Below are 14,643 nucleotides of genomic sequence, written 5' to 3'. Positions count from 1 at the left end.
GCACGATTTAGTTAGATGAGGGCCTGGGTTATGAGGAGCAGCCAGTTGCCATTGTTGATAGGCAGGTTCGCCAGTTGAGGTCCAAGAGGATTTTTGAGGTAAAGGTATAGTGGAGGGGCCAATCAGTCGAGAAGCGACTTAGGAGTCCGAGGAGGACATGCGGAGCAGATATCCACACTTATTCAGCACTTTAGGTATGATTCTAGACCCGTTCGAGGACAGATGTTTGTTTAAGAGGTAGAGAATGTAACGACCCGACCAGTTGTTTTGCTTTTTAGAATCCCGTCCCCCTAAATAAGACTCCCCGTACGTGCTTCTACTGTTTTATGACTTGCGGGGATGGTTAGTTCGGGATTTGGAAGGGTTCGGGTTGAAATCAGAACACTTGGTTCCTAAAGGTAGGCTAAAAAGGCTAAGTTTGACTTCGGTTAACATTTTGAGTATTCAACCTCGGAATCGCGATTTGACGGTTACAACAGGTTCGTATAATGATTTCGGACTTGGGCGTATATTCGGATCAGGTTTTGGATGACCCGGGAGCATTTCAGCGCCTAATAGTGAAAGTTGGTTCTTTGAAGGTTTTGAAGTTCTTTAAATTTGATTTGGAGTAGGTTTTGGTGTTATCGAGGTCCAAATGGGATTCTGAGACTGGTAATAGTTCTGTATGGTGATTTAAGATTTGCACGCAAAATTTTGTGTCATTCCGAGTAGTTTAAGTACGCTTCGGCGCGTTGGGAGTAATTGAAGAACTTGAAGTTCATATTTTTATTCGATTTGGTTTTGGGGTGTGATTCTTGATTTTGTTGTTATCTTACGCGTTTTGATAGATCGAGCAAGTCCGTATTATGTTTATAGACTTGTTGGTATGTTTGGACGGGGCCTCAGGGGCCCCGGATTCCATTCGGACGATGCGCGGATTGAGTTAAGACTCAAAGGGGCTGCTGGTGCATCGGTTCTAGTGTGACCGCACCTGTGAGCTTTTGGCCACAGGTGCGAGCTTGCCGGTGTGTGTTTTGTGCTGCAGAAGCGTCTTGGGAGCATTTGGCCATGGACCGCAAATGCGTATGATTTTGCGCATCTACGAATGCGCAGGTGCGATAGGGGAAAGCGCAGAAGCGGTAAGAGCCGCCGAAGCGACACTCTCATCGCAGAAGTGGGACCGCAGAAGCGGGATCCCGTTCACAGATGCGGCCTACACAGGGCCTGTAGAGTTCCACAGAAGTGGGCCTTGTGACATAGAAGCGGCGTCGCAAATGCCGAAGTACTGCTGGGCAGAATCCTCATTTATTGACGGGACTTGGGCATTTTAGCTCCCTTATTTCATTTGTTTAGGCGATTCTTGGAGCTCTTAGAGAGCGGATTTCACCTAGCACTTTGAGGTAAGTAATTTCTACTCAACGTGAGTTAAATACATAGTTTATGGGTAGAATATAACATGTAAATTAGTGAAAATCATGGGTTTAGGTGAATATCTAGGTTTTTGATAAAAATGAGATTTAACCATGAAATTTGTTATGGAATTTAGTAAAAATTATATATTTGTGCTCATGAGGTTATGGGTAAAACGTTCTTCGAAAATATTCGAAATCCGGGCACGTGGGCCCGTGGGTGAATTTTAAGGATTTTTCAAATATGGTTGGAAATCACTTTGATAGTTAGGATATGCACTTTTGAACATGTATTGATCATTTTATATAACATTTGACTAGCTTCGTGTCATTGGTGCACCGAATTTGAGGGTTTGAGCACAATCTTGGACCGGAAAGTAGGCTTTGAGACAAGGTAAGTCTCTTTTCTAATATTGTAAGAGGGAATTAACCCCATAGGTGAACTTAATTAAAATATTCTTCTATTTGTGGGGGGGGGGGGAGAGCTACTATTTATGCTTATGTCCGGGTAGTTTCAGGTTTACACCATGCTTTGTTGGCACCGTTATTTGATTATGCTTATTAATTGCTTTGAATAGAGCTGAGGTTGAGTATTTCCAAGTTTTTTTAGGGTTCTAGTTAATTTTTCTTATTTTGGAAAGAATTGGGGGATATTATGATAACTTGATAAACTCTATGTTCAACCGCGTCGCAAGTATATTCCGCGAGCGGGGTAAATTTCCACTACTCTCATGGGAGCGGACCGTTCACCTCGGCAGGTTAATAGGTGCATCTATGGTTCGTTCCGTTCGACCCTCGGCAGTGCACACAGTATATGTATATGTATATTCGGATCGGGTCGTACGTCCTTGGCATAATTTATGCGTAATAATACTGGAAGCCCTACTATATTTGATATTGTTTCATTGGCTTGGGAGGTTAAATGGTTAAGTGAGGGAAGTGATTTGATATCTACTGACGGTAAAAGGATTGTTTATTTATTTCCTGCTCCGAGTTCTATTGGCATTTACTTATATCATGTTTAATTAGAATTTCACATACTTTATTGTTGGCCCATAGTAAGTGTCGAAATTGACCCCTCGTCACTACTTCTTCGAGGTTAGACTAAATACTTATTGGGTACACGTTGTTTATATACTCATGCTACACTTCTGCATTAAATGTGCAGGATCTGAGGCAGGTGCATCTAAATTTCAGTCCGGCGCGCATCCTTGACTGCTCCGAGACTTTGCGGTGAGCTGCCTTCTGAGCCAAAGTCTTCCCTTTGCTTTATTTTCTGTCTATTTCATTTCAGACAGTAGTGTAATATTCTTTTGTATATTCTACTAGTAGCTCATACACTTGTGACACCATGTCTTGGTGATTCATGCTAATAGACACTTGAGGGTTTTTGGGTTATTTCATCTATCTCTCATTTTATTTAAATTCTTATTTCTTATTTATGCACGAACTAAAAGATCAACAAAGTTTTAAATCTTTAAAAGAAAGGATCACAGAGCTAGTTCAATGTAGGCTTGCCTAGCGGTAACGTTGGGCGCCATCACGACCTGTAGCAGAAGTTGGGTCATGACATTGATGTTGGCGAAATCCATGTGGGGCTACATATAGGGAAAACCAAGGGAAAGTAAGCTCTGTTTGACTTTATCCATTTGGTGTGGGTAATTTGTGATTTGATTTGCTGATTTTGTAGGCGCATTTCTTCTGTTATCGTGGAGAACCAGCACTTTTGGTTCTTACTTGTTCGTTTAGTAACTCCATTTTGTCATCAGATGAATACGGCAATTAAAATTTAAAGAATGGTTCAAGTTGTAAACAAATGTTGAAAGCTACTGGAAACTAGTGAATTGACCTATATATGCTGGTCGGTTAATATATAGAATGATCTACAAAAAGTTTCTTGGAGAAAAAAGATGAAATAAGAACATACCTGGAAAGAAAGAAAAGAAAAGCTTGTTGGTAATACACCTGGTAACTCTTGGCATTAGTAGTTGATGCTTGAAATATCTAGAATTTATAACAAGTGTTCAAATAAAAAGTACTCTAATTGAAACCACTTCACAGAACCTGCGATTTATTTCGTGCTATTGGATTATCTATAAGATTTTTATCTTTTGCTGTTATTTTTGTTCAGTTATTTATATTATAGATAGTGGACAACTGTAGAGTATATTAAACTACCATACTGTTTGCTATTGTTGTCATATACCAGTAATAAGTACGTAGTTGGTTCAGCCAAATCTTGCTTCTGCAATTTGTATTCTTTTTTTCACCATTCAGTGATATTCAATAGACTTAAGGATGTTTAAGTCGCATGAGGTTGACCTTATTGTGCAAGGAAAAAGGGATAGAATTGATATTGCACTATGAATACTTCAATCTCATAGGATATAACATTTTCTTGTAGGTCTTCTCAACACACTTTATCTCTGAAATTTAGTTTATGAGTTTTCTGAAGTGCACGTCTTATTTCAACCAAAGTAATATGAGATTAAAGCATGAATGCAGTGAAAGGGAGTAACTTTAGTCTTCATTTTGATCGTGACTTTTAAAAAAGCATATTAATAGGATTAAATCATTCCATTTTTATGGTATCAAAATGTGTTGTCTAATAAATCTTCCGAAATTTCTTCTATAGGTGGTAACGGATCTATCCAAAGTGTGCACAAACAATAATGGCATGTCATCTTATGTAACATCACAAAGGAGTTGCACGTGGGGATACGGCAATATTATTCCCTAGAGGTTTTGTTCAGGATTTTTCTCGCACCTTTGACTGCATTCTAGGATACGAGAGAAAGTCATGGTCTTCAAGAGGAAATGATTCTAGCCAAGGAGGAGTTCCAAGATATTTTATTTTTATGTTGTAACTTTTTGTGTGTTTCATGTGTATACACAATTACTATATATTATGAATTTGTTAATAGAAATTCATGTATCATTTTATTTGAAAATTGTCTTCAATGGTCTCTTATAATGTTAATGGGTTGTTCTAATATACATTTGTGCAATATTAGTATGAATTCGGTGTTGCATTTTTTAAAAATAAAAAATAAAAATCAACTATTTATGGCGACCAAAGTCGTCACTAATACATAACTATATTGTGGCGATAAAGACTTGCCACTGATATGTCAGGATTAAAGAGACACAAGCTCTTCCCAGGCACTTGGTAGATAACAATTCAAGCAGTTCTGCGTTGATTTCAACTCCCTGAAGTCTGAAGGATGATGGTAATAAAGCTTGCATAGTTTCAGAAGCTGTAGAATGTGAAGTAGGAATTTCTTTGATTGTTTCCAGCTCTTGATGGGAATAGATAGCATCGCTCGCAATTGAGCTGAAACACGTGTTGTTCCAAATTTATATGAATTTGGACTTATACAGAATGGAATTGGTGCCAACCACAACTAGTTCGGGCTTGAGGCTACTAGCTATTGTACATATTGAAATTTTGTGTATATCAAGGGCCTTATTTAAATGAAAATATTCACTCTTTATGAGTAGCGTATGATGTATGTCTTTATGTTCGAGTGCTCCTGGATTCTCCCCCCCCCCCCCCCTTTTTCTCCCTTTGGTAAGATTTTGCGCATTTCCATATGGGACCAAGTGAATACTAAATGCATGAGTAGTTAATTGACTCCCTTCTGGAGAGCTCATATAAGTTGAGTAACTATCTTGAGTTCTTTACTTCCTAAGACTTTGTGATGAAAGTTGGGGATATACTAAGTACTACTATTAGGTTGTGTTGTTCGACATTTATTATCACAATGTGTCTATCATACATAACTTGCCGGGCTTTTTGGGAATTCAATCAGCAAGTAAAAATGATAAAAAAAAATTGATGTTACCTTAATACAACCACAATGTTAGTACTACTATAAATAGCGTAGTCACTCCAAGCATTTCATCCACAACATTCAAACACAGACATATTAGATTCAACAGAAAAATTTAGGTAGTGAAAAATGGCTTTGATATCCAATTGGAAGCTTGCTTTTCTAGCTCTACTAGTGTTAGGAATGTGGGCTTCTCAAACCACATCTCGTGACTTGAACGAAGCCTCAATGGTCCAGAAATACGAGCACTGGGTGGCTCGCTTCGGATGTGTGTACAGAGATGATACAGAGAAGGCAAAGAGGTTCAAAATATTCAACGACAACGTTGATTATATTGAGTCAGTCAACAAGGCAGGAATTAGGACTTATAAGTTGGGCATCAACGAATTTGCAGATTTGACAAATGAATACTTTAGAGCGACTCACAATAGATTATTAGGCCATGTTAATAATAACATTTTCTTTAATGAATATGCTAGAAAAAGATAGAATCTTATTAAGCGGATAATGTAGGATGTTGTTGGGCATTTTCTGCTGTTGCTGCTACTGAGGGGATGAACAAGATCAAAACAGGTAAGTTAATATCTTTATCTGAGCAAGAACTCGTGGATTGCGACACAGGTTCTGATATGGGATGTGAGGGAGGTCTTATGGATGATGCTTTTGCGTTCATAATAAAGAACCATGGGCTTACTACAGAATCAAATTATCCATGCGAGGGAACTGATGGCACTTGCAAAATTGGAAAGGAATCCAACCATGTTGTTAAGATTACTGGTTATGAAGATGTTCCAGCCAACAGTGAATTTGCTTTGTTGAGTGTTGTTGCTAACCAACCTGTATCTGTTGCCATTGATGCTAGTGGATCAGATTTTCAATTCTATTCTAGTAGTGTTTTTACCGGAGAATATGGAACTGAGTAAGATCATGGTGTTACAGCAATTGGATATGGGAAAACTAATGATGGGACAAAGTATTGGTTAGTAAAGAACTCGTGGGGGACTAGTTGGGGAGAGAACAGTTATATTAGAATGCAAAGAGGCATTGATGCTGCAGAAGAAATTTGTGGAATTGCTTTGCAAGCTTCTTATCTAACTGCTTAAATAGCTGAGAAGCTTTGGTGCATGGGAATTTTTTGTTGATTCTTCTTTAAACACTATTGTTGTTCTCCTTGTTCATATTTTATGTGATGTATCTACTGTGTATATATGCTACAAATGCCTTGTATGTACATAAGTGTTAAACAAAAGTTTCTATGTGAAAATATTGGTAATACGAGTGAATGATATAAAAAAAATGCTTCCCTTGTTTAAGACTTTAGATTCCATAAACACGAGATTACTGTATATACTTTCTTAGATTCCACTATTCAATATTTGATCATTAGGTTTCTCTGTCTTAGATTCCACAAGTTCTTTCAACTCGTTTCTATCAACACTTGGCCTAAAATAAGTAATTTTTGTATGGACCCAAAAACCAATTACTAGCAGTAAGTAATGTTGGAGAAACATTAGAGGATCGTTTGCCTCAAAATGACAAGCACAACGAGGTATATATAATTGTCAAGAGAGACTTCTACACTCACTTGTAGGCTCTAGTTAATTGAATTTTAAAAATGATCTAAATATCTATCATGATAATGCTTAATTGATCTAGAAGAATCAAAATCCTGCATTTACAAGTTGGGATAACCACTCGTCATAAACAAACACAAAAAGAATGTCCAATCCAAATATTAAGCAACTAATTGGATAGTAGTGTCTAATACATACATCATCTCGTTCTAGGTTTAAAATTTATCCAACTTTCAAAGATAAAATTTATAGCTTTTCTTTAATACTTTAATAAGCTTCTCATTTAGCATCGAATTAATTGTACAATATAATATGAATGTTTTTTTTAAATGTGGTTGTGATTGATCAGCATCAATGTGTAGCTTATAAATTTTGATATTGTCCCAAGACTAATGCTGAGTCTTAACAAAAAAAACACAATTGCTTGAATTAATTTGACATGATAGAAAAATTGAAAGGAATGCCGACTTCTTTAGCAGTATTACAATTTACGCGAGAAAACGAGCTATATACCTATGAATCAAAGGTTGAATATTCAGCAAGCTATATATCACAATCTCCGCAATCCATGTCTACTAACTGGCAAGAAGTAAGAGTATATATCAGCAAGATTAGTCTTTACAATTTGACATGATAGAAAAATTGATTGATAAGTGTTTAGAAGGTTAATTAGTCTTTCACTCAACGGTGGCCATAAGTTTCTATATTATGAGATGATGATATATGTGTCTTAAAACATCCCTACCTATTTACTGATTAAAATTTGTAAGGACTAATAAGTATGAACACCATTAGGCAGTTCTAATAAAGAATATACCATCTGGCAATTCGTGGTAGCTTCTGTACTCTCAAGAGTGGAAATCAATATTGAATAGTGGTGTTTAATTTTAGTCATGTCACTGTTGGGAAAAAAAATAATAATCCCGCCAAAAAATAATATCCACGGAAAATAATAATAACACAAGAGAATAACAATGACACCAACTCTTTTAATGAGGTAAATACAATACCCGAACATATTAAAACTTAGTAGTGTCAAGAGACTACAATAAATTTTGAAAGAAATAACACTCTTTATTTAGAACACCTCACTACAATATTACTATCACTCACTATTTATCTCACATACAACAATCTGTAGATTACTCTCACTGCTTTGCTTTCTGCTTAGCTTCTCTTTGTTTTGGTGTATTTAACAGAGAGGGAAGCATCTCTATTTATAGGCAAAGTTGCCAACCTCTCAGCCAATCATATTGATTGGTTCTTTGCAATTTGCATTGTCCACATAATAGTTTGGTTGCAATTTGCAACCTTTTTCCAACCGCCCTCACTGGCAACTTGCTTATCTTTTCTTTCTTTTTAATTTGGGGCTGGTTCCACAAATCTCTCCCTTAATTTTAATTTTTCTTCTTCATTCCAATTCTTGATCTTAATCTGTGAAAATCTTCAAACTTCAGGGGCTTTGTAAAGATATCCGCAACTTGATCATAAGACTTCACATATTTGAGCTCGACTTCCTTCTTGGCAATGCATTCTCTGATGAAGTGATACCTTGTGTCTATATGCTTGCTTCGATCATGATATACCGGATTCTTCGCGAGTGCCTGTGCGAATTTGTTGTCAATGCAAATCTCTATAGCTTCAATTTGTGATAAATTGAACTCCTTCAACAAATTGCTCAGCCAAATAGCATGTCATGTACAAGATGTTGCTACTATATATTCAGCTTCACAAGTCGAGAGAGTAACAATGAATTATTTCTTTGAACTCCAGAAAATAATAGAATCACCCAAGAAAAATACAAAACCAATTGTACTTTTTCTATCATCAATATCTCCCGCATAATCACTATCACAAAATCCCATAAGGTTGAAATCACTAGAAGAAGAATAAAATAACCCAAAGTCAATCGTACCTTTTAGGTAACGAAAAATTCTCCTAGTGACTTTCAAATGGGTAGAGGTAGGAGCATCCATGAATCGACTTACTACTCCAACTGCAAAGAGTATATCTGTCCTTGTACAAGTCAAGTACCTCAAACTTCCCATAAAACTTTTGAAAAATGTGGGATCAACATTTTCTACTTCATCAAACTTGGATAATTTTGTCCCACTCTCCATCTGTGTGTTCACGGGGTTTCAATCGAGCATTTTGAACTTCTTCAAGATTTTCTTCGTATATCTTTCTTGAGAGATGAAAATTTCATCCTCCATCTACTTTACTTCTAGGCCCAGGTAGTATGACATGAGCCCTACATCTGTCATCTCGAACTCACAAGACATATCTTTCTTAAAAACTTCAAACAAACTTGGGTTATTACCCGTGAAAATAAGATCATCAACATAAAGACAAACAAGCAAGATATCTCTAATAGTATGAACTTTAAGGTAAAGAGCATATTCATGGAGACAATGAGTAAACCCATTGTCTTGAAAATACTTGTCGATGCAATTATTCCATGCTTGTGGGGCTTGCTTTAATCCATATAAAGCTTTCTTCAACTGCAACACTTTATCTTCATGGTTTTTGACCACGAAGTCCAATGGTTCTTCAACATAGACTTCTTCATCAAGATAGCCATTCAAAAAGGCTTACTTGACGTCTAGTTGATGGATCTTCCACTCTATTTGCGCCGCCAAAGAGATCAGCAAACGAGTCATCTCCATGCGGGCAACAAGTGCATAAACTTCTTCACAGTCAATGCCCTGCCTTTGCTTGTAGCCTTTAGCTATAAGCCATGTCTTGTATCTCTCCACATCTCCATCAACACTCTTCATTGTCTTGTATACCCATTTTACTCCAATTGCACGATGACCCTTGGGAAGAGTTGTTAACTCCCAAGTGTTGTTCTTCTCTATTGACTTGACCTCCTCTTCTACGACTTGTCTCCACCTTTTTTCTGTAACAACTTCATCAAAGTTTACTAGTTCACTATCAGCAAAGAGACAATATAAAAAATCAAAATTAGTAACTTCTTCAGTGCCATCATAGAGCTCTTGAATGCGTGAGTTTTAATATGTTGCTCCAATGGCTCTTCTTTTCTCCTTTTTATCTTTTCTTCGTAGGTCTGTAAATAGCATCTGTCACCTTCTCAAACATGCTAGCATCTAAACATTGGTGGATGAGCGTGAGGGCTTATTGATCCTTCTTCCTCGTCTTTGCCAATACCTCTTTTTCATTTTGAGGCAGAGCTTCCTCATTATCGGGTTTTGCATACCCTTTTGACTACGATTTTCCATACATCCAGAGAGCCAAGAATGACTTTCATACGTAGACACCATTTCTCATAATTATCTTTTATGAGACGGGGGTACTGATAAGATAACGGACCATTATTCGCTATGGATCTGATACCACGTTATTGGGGGGAAAAATAATAATCCCGCCCAGAAATAATATCCACGAAAAATAATAATAACACTAGAGAGTAACAACGACACCAACTCTTTTAACGAGGTAAATACAATACTTGAGCGGAGCAATATTACCACTATAATATTACAATTTAGTAGTGTCAAGAGACTTAAACAAATTTTAAAAAAAATAACATTCTTTATTTAAAACACTTCACTACAATATTACTACCACTCACTATTTATCTCAGAGATAACAATCTGTGGATTACTCTCACTGTTTTGCTTTCTGTTTAGCTTCTCTTTGATTTGGTGTATTTAACAGAGAGGGAAGCATCTCTATTTATAGGCAAAGTTGCCAACCTCTCAGCCAATCATATTGATTGGTTCTTTGCAATTTGCATCGTCCACACATTATTTTGGTTGCAATTTGCAACCTTTTTCCGGTCGCCCTCATTGGCAACTTGCTTATCTTTTCTTTCTTTTTAATTTGGGGTTGGTCCCACAGTCACTTCTCTTCTAATTTCTTTTCCTGAAATACATTTATGTGTTATTTAGTAGTGGCAAAATCATTAAAAGAAATAGTTATCCATCCATATTATTCAATTAAAAATTAGTTGGAAATGAGCTTTTTAAAAAGCTGGACAAATAACCATATTATCCATTTAAAAAATGGATAACCAATGGATAAGTAATGAGTTAAACTTTTACATTTGTAAAGCCTCAAATTAGGGTTTCTCGAGTTTTTTTTTTGTAACTAAATTTTTTGTATTAATCACCAAGTAAATATTTACATGATCCATAACAAGGCTACACACAACCTGTTATCTCAAACAAAAAAACCAGAACTTATAACACATAGTTAATCTAGAATTTAAGTGTATGACCAACATTCTGAATTCTAGGGGAAGTTCTAACACTACAAACTATTACAATATCCCTTGCTATGCTCTCCCAGCTTTTGCTTTGTTTCTCAAACACTCTAAGATTCCTTTCTATCCATATTGCCATGTACAAATCCAACATATAAAAGTTTAAAAATCTGTGCAGCTTGTGACTTGCCTTTAGCTCTAGCAATGATATTGTGATTGTACCGATCCCATCCAGCAGCAGTCTGATTTTGTCTATGTACCCACATCATCAACCTGGACCACACACTTTGTGCAAATTCACATTTTCTGAATAAATGATCAACTGTTTCATCATAGGTCTGACGCAATACACACTTAGTTTCCACTTTTAATCCCCATCTGGTTAGTCTATCAGTGGTTTCTCAAGTTTGGGAAATTAGAAATTCTCCCATAGGTGATCATATTCAAGACGCCATGCATAATAAGGTTATCCATATTATCCGCCGGTTAATCCGTTTTTTCATCCGTATAAAATATGGGTCGGGTCGGATAATTTATCCATTTTTTGTATTACCCGTTTTCGACTCACCCACTCCACGTTTATTTAATTTGAAAAAAACAAAAGGGAAAGGAGAAAAAATAATCTCATCTTAGCTTGCACCGGCTTAACAGGCGGAGGAAATTTGCGGAGACTCCATTTGCGCAAAATTTACGTATAAGAACACTAGAAAGTGGGAAGTAATTTCTCCTTTTTAGAACAAAACCACCAAAAGTTTCAAAAGGAACAAAAGCATAAAGAATTATGTAGAGCAGAAAGTAGAATATGAGTCTTTCTAATAAACTTGCCGTGGGCCAGTTAGCGTGGACTTGAAGTTGACAGAACCTTTGAACAACAGCATTTGCATCCTATTAGCCAGGAAGACCAATATGCTACTCTAACAGAGTGCCGTTGGGCAAACGACGAAGACTTCTAGATTAAAGGACTGGCGCTAGGAAAATGCAAGTATGAGGCAGTTAAACATCTAATTAAATTTAGCATTAGTACCTTTTCTGCGTATCCTCATAAATAATACCTGGCTATGAAAATTATTTTGATCAGTATGGCTGTGGAAATTTCCGTTGACCTGGGTCGAAATAACAAGCCGTCACGTAAAAGCTAACAAACAAACTTTCGCGACGATAAATCATACAACAAAGAAATATAAATAAATATGTATAATATACTTTAATATGATTTGTTCAATTGACTTAAATCAATCTACTAATATAAAGAAAAAAAAACGTATATACGTGTATTTTGGGAATGTGTAGAGAACATATATACGTGTTATCCTATTTTAGGAGCAATTATTGCACCATTATGTCAAGATTACGGGATACCAACTTTTGCTATACTTATTGTGTAATTAGTTTAGTTTCTCGATACTATAATCAAAATTTCCTGGAAAAGCATAAGATCGGTGTGCAATCCAGAAATGAATAATCTGAAAAAAAGAATTACTCCCCGAAGATACATAACTTCAGATTTTCTATCAATAAATCCAAATGGTCATAAATCAAAACTACTTTTCCAAGACGGAATTGTTTTAATTTCCAGTTGTTAACTAAAAAGGAGGTTATATTACTGGTAGTCTAGAATAGTACATTGGGATATAATTTCTCATCTACGCGTCTCTATATAAACGCTCTGCTACCAAAGACATTGAATGCAAGCCTTAAACATTTACTTACAACAATATTCTTTGTGATCAAACCATATTTCTCCCTCTGTTATACTTAACCATGGCTATGAAAATCAATTTGATCAGTGTTCTAATATTGTTCTTTGTAGTTGGCATGTACAAATCTCATGCAACTGCTCGAAACCTGCAGCCAGCTGAATTGTCTGTGTCTGAGAGACACGAGCTGTGGATGGCACGTCATGGACGAGTTTACAAGGATGAAGTAGAAAAAGGAAAACGACTCATGATATTTAAAGAAAACATGCAATTCATTGAGTCAGTCAATAGGGCAGGAAATCTGTCTTATAAGTTAGGCATCAATGAATTTGCTGATATTACTTCAGAAGAGTTTTTTGCCAGGTATACTGGATTAAACATGCCTTCACACCTTCCATCTTCTCCAATATCGTCGACGGAATTCAAGATTAATGATCTAACTGATGACATGCCGTCTAACTTGGATTGGAGAGAGAAAGGAGCTGTCACTGAAGTGAAGCAGCAAGGTCACTGTGGTAAGATACAACATCATATGATTTTAACGCACCATGTCCTTAGTGACGGATTTACACTAGATATATAGAAATTACTGCGTACATCTAACTTGTTATATATATATATATGTGCATGAGTGTGCATGCGTGTGGGAAAGATAAAATAGTTACTATACTACATATATAAAGATCAGAAACTCTAAATTCTGGATTCTTAGTACTGCATGTCCTTGCAAGCAGTTATTTATCACCCTTTCCTTTATAAGTATTTCTTTTTTTAATGTTGATGCACCTGTATATGTCTTGATATGATGCGTATAGGATGTTGCTGGGCATTCTCTGCAGTTGGAGCACTAGAAGGAGCATACCAAATTGCAACAGGCCAAAAGGTGGAACTTTCTGAGCAAGAACTTCTCGATTGCACCACCAATAACAATGGCTGCAACGGAGGATTTATGACCAATGCATTTGAGTTCATCATACAAAATGGTGGAATTTCCACTGAATCAGACTACCCTTATGAAACGCAACAAGACACATGCAGAAGCCAAGAGCTCACACCAGCAGTTAAAATAAGTAGCTATCAAGTTGTGCCTGAAAGTGAAACAGCATTATTGCAAGCCGTAACTCAACAACCAGTGTCAATTGGAATTTCTGCTAGCCAAGAGTTCCAATTCTACCAAGGAGGAACTTATCAAGGAAGTTGCGCAGATCGAATTAACCATGCTGTTACAGCGATAGGATATGGAACTGATGAACAAGGTCAAAATTATTGGTTATTGAAGAATTCATGGGGAACATCTTGGGGTGAGAATGGATTCATGAGAATTATAAGAGGTACTGGAGGTCACTGTGACATCACCAAGTTGTCTTCTTATCCAGTCATTTAATTTATCCTACGGAAGTATTCTATATTTCAGTTTCTAATTATATTTTGTAGTAAGAATTAAAAGAAAATATTGGTCGTGCATGCAAAACTGTTTTGCATGCATGCAGTATCCGGGTCTTTTGTATTGGAACTTTAATTTATGGAATTATACAAGTGTATTGATTTTATATTATATGAAGCACAAAATGTAATATTGTGGGGTTGTTGTTGATTAAATAACTATTTTAATTTTCTTAGTTGAAGCTGGAAGTTTATTTTTAAGCGAGTGTTATATAGTCACTTATCCAAATTTAATAAACAATCGACCAGAACTTCTCTATACATGAGTACTTTCCATTTTGAATATTTTTTCCTTCTCTGTCAATCACAAACAATAGCTATCCAAGTAGAGGGGAAAGAGGTGTGATCACACTTAGGATTTAAGAATATCATGTTTCACACAGATTAAAAATCATGCTATCTCAGAGGAGAATTAAAAGTCTTTAAAGATTTTACAATCAGTAATCTTTTGAAGAAAGTAAATGAAGATTCAAGAATTTTTGA

The 14,643-nt window shown here is 36.3% G+C and overlaps 1 protein-coding gene and 1 pseudogene across 1 annotated transcript; both read left to right on the top strand.

The window, feature by feature from the left end:
* The first annotated feature begins 5,350 nt into the window (after positions 1 to 5,350).
* On the top strand, positions 5,351 to 6,324 carry LOC107762152 (senescence-specific cysteine protease SAG39-like; annotated as a pseudogene).
* A 6,366-nt stretch (positions 6,325 to 12,690) lies between these two features.
* Positions 12,691 to 14,316, top strand: LOC107763929 (senescence-specific cysteine protease SAG39). The gene is made up of 2 exons (XM_016582440.2): positions 12,691 to 13,232; positions 13,533 to 14,316. The coding sequence occupies exons 1-2, from the start codon at positions 12,782 to 12,784 to the stop codon at positions 14,099 to 14,101; spliced, it is 1,020 nt and encodes a 339-aa protein (XP_016437926.2). The 5' UTR covers positions 12,691 to 12,781; the 3' UTR covers positions 14,102 to 14,316.
* The last annotated feature ends 327 nt before the right edge of the window (positions 14,317 to 14,643 follow it).

The sequence above is a fragment of the Nicotiana tabacum genome, chromosome 17, assembly GCF_000715075.1.
Source record: "Nicotiana tabacum cultivar K326 chromosome 17, ASM71507v2, whole genome shotgun sequence".
NCBI classification, from domain to species: domain Eukaryota; kingdom Viridiplantae; phylum Streptophyta; class Magnoliopsida; order Solanales; family Solanaceae; genus Nicotiana; species Nicotiana tabacum.
Note: the sequence above shows the minus strand (reverse complement) of the source record. Positions and strands in the feature narration are given on the sequence as shown.

Excerpts from the sequence above, each read along its gene's own strand:
- LOC107763929 (XM_016582440.2), top strand. The coding sequence starts at position 12,782 with ATGGCTATGAAAATCAATTTGATCAGTGTTCTAATATTGTTCTTTGTA. Across the intron at positions 13,233-13,532 it reads GAAGCAGCAAGGTCACTGTG|GATGTTGCTGGGCATTCTCT; the intron begins GTAAGATACAAC and ends TGATGCGTATAG.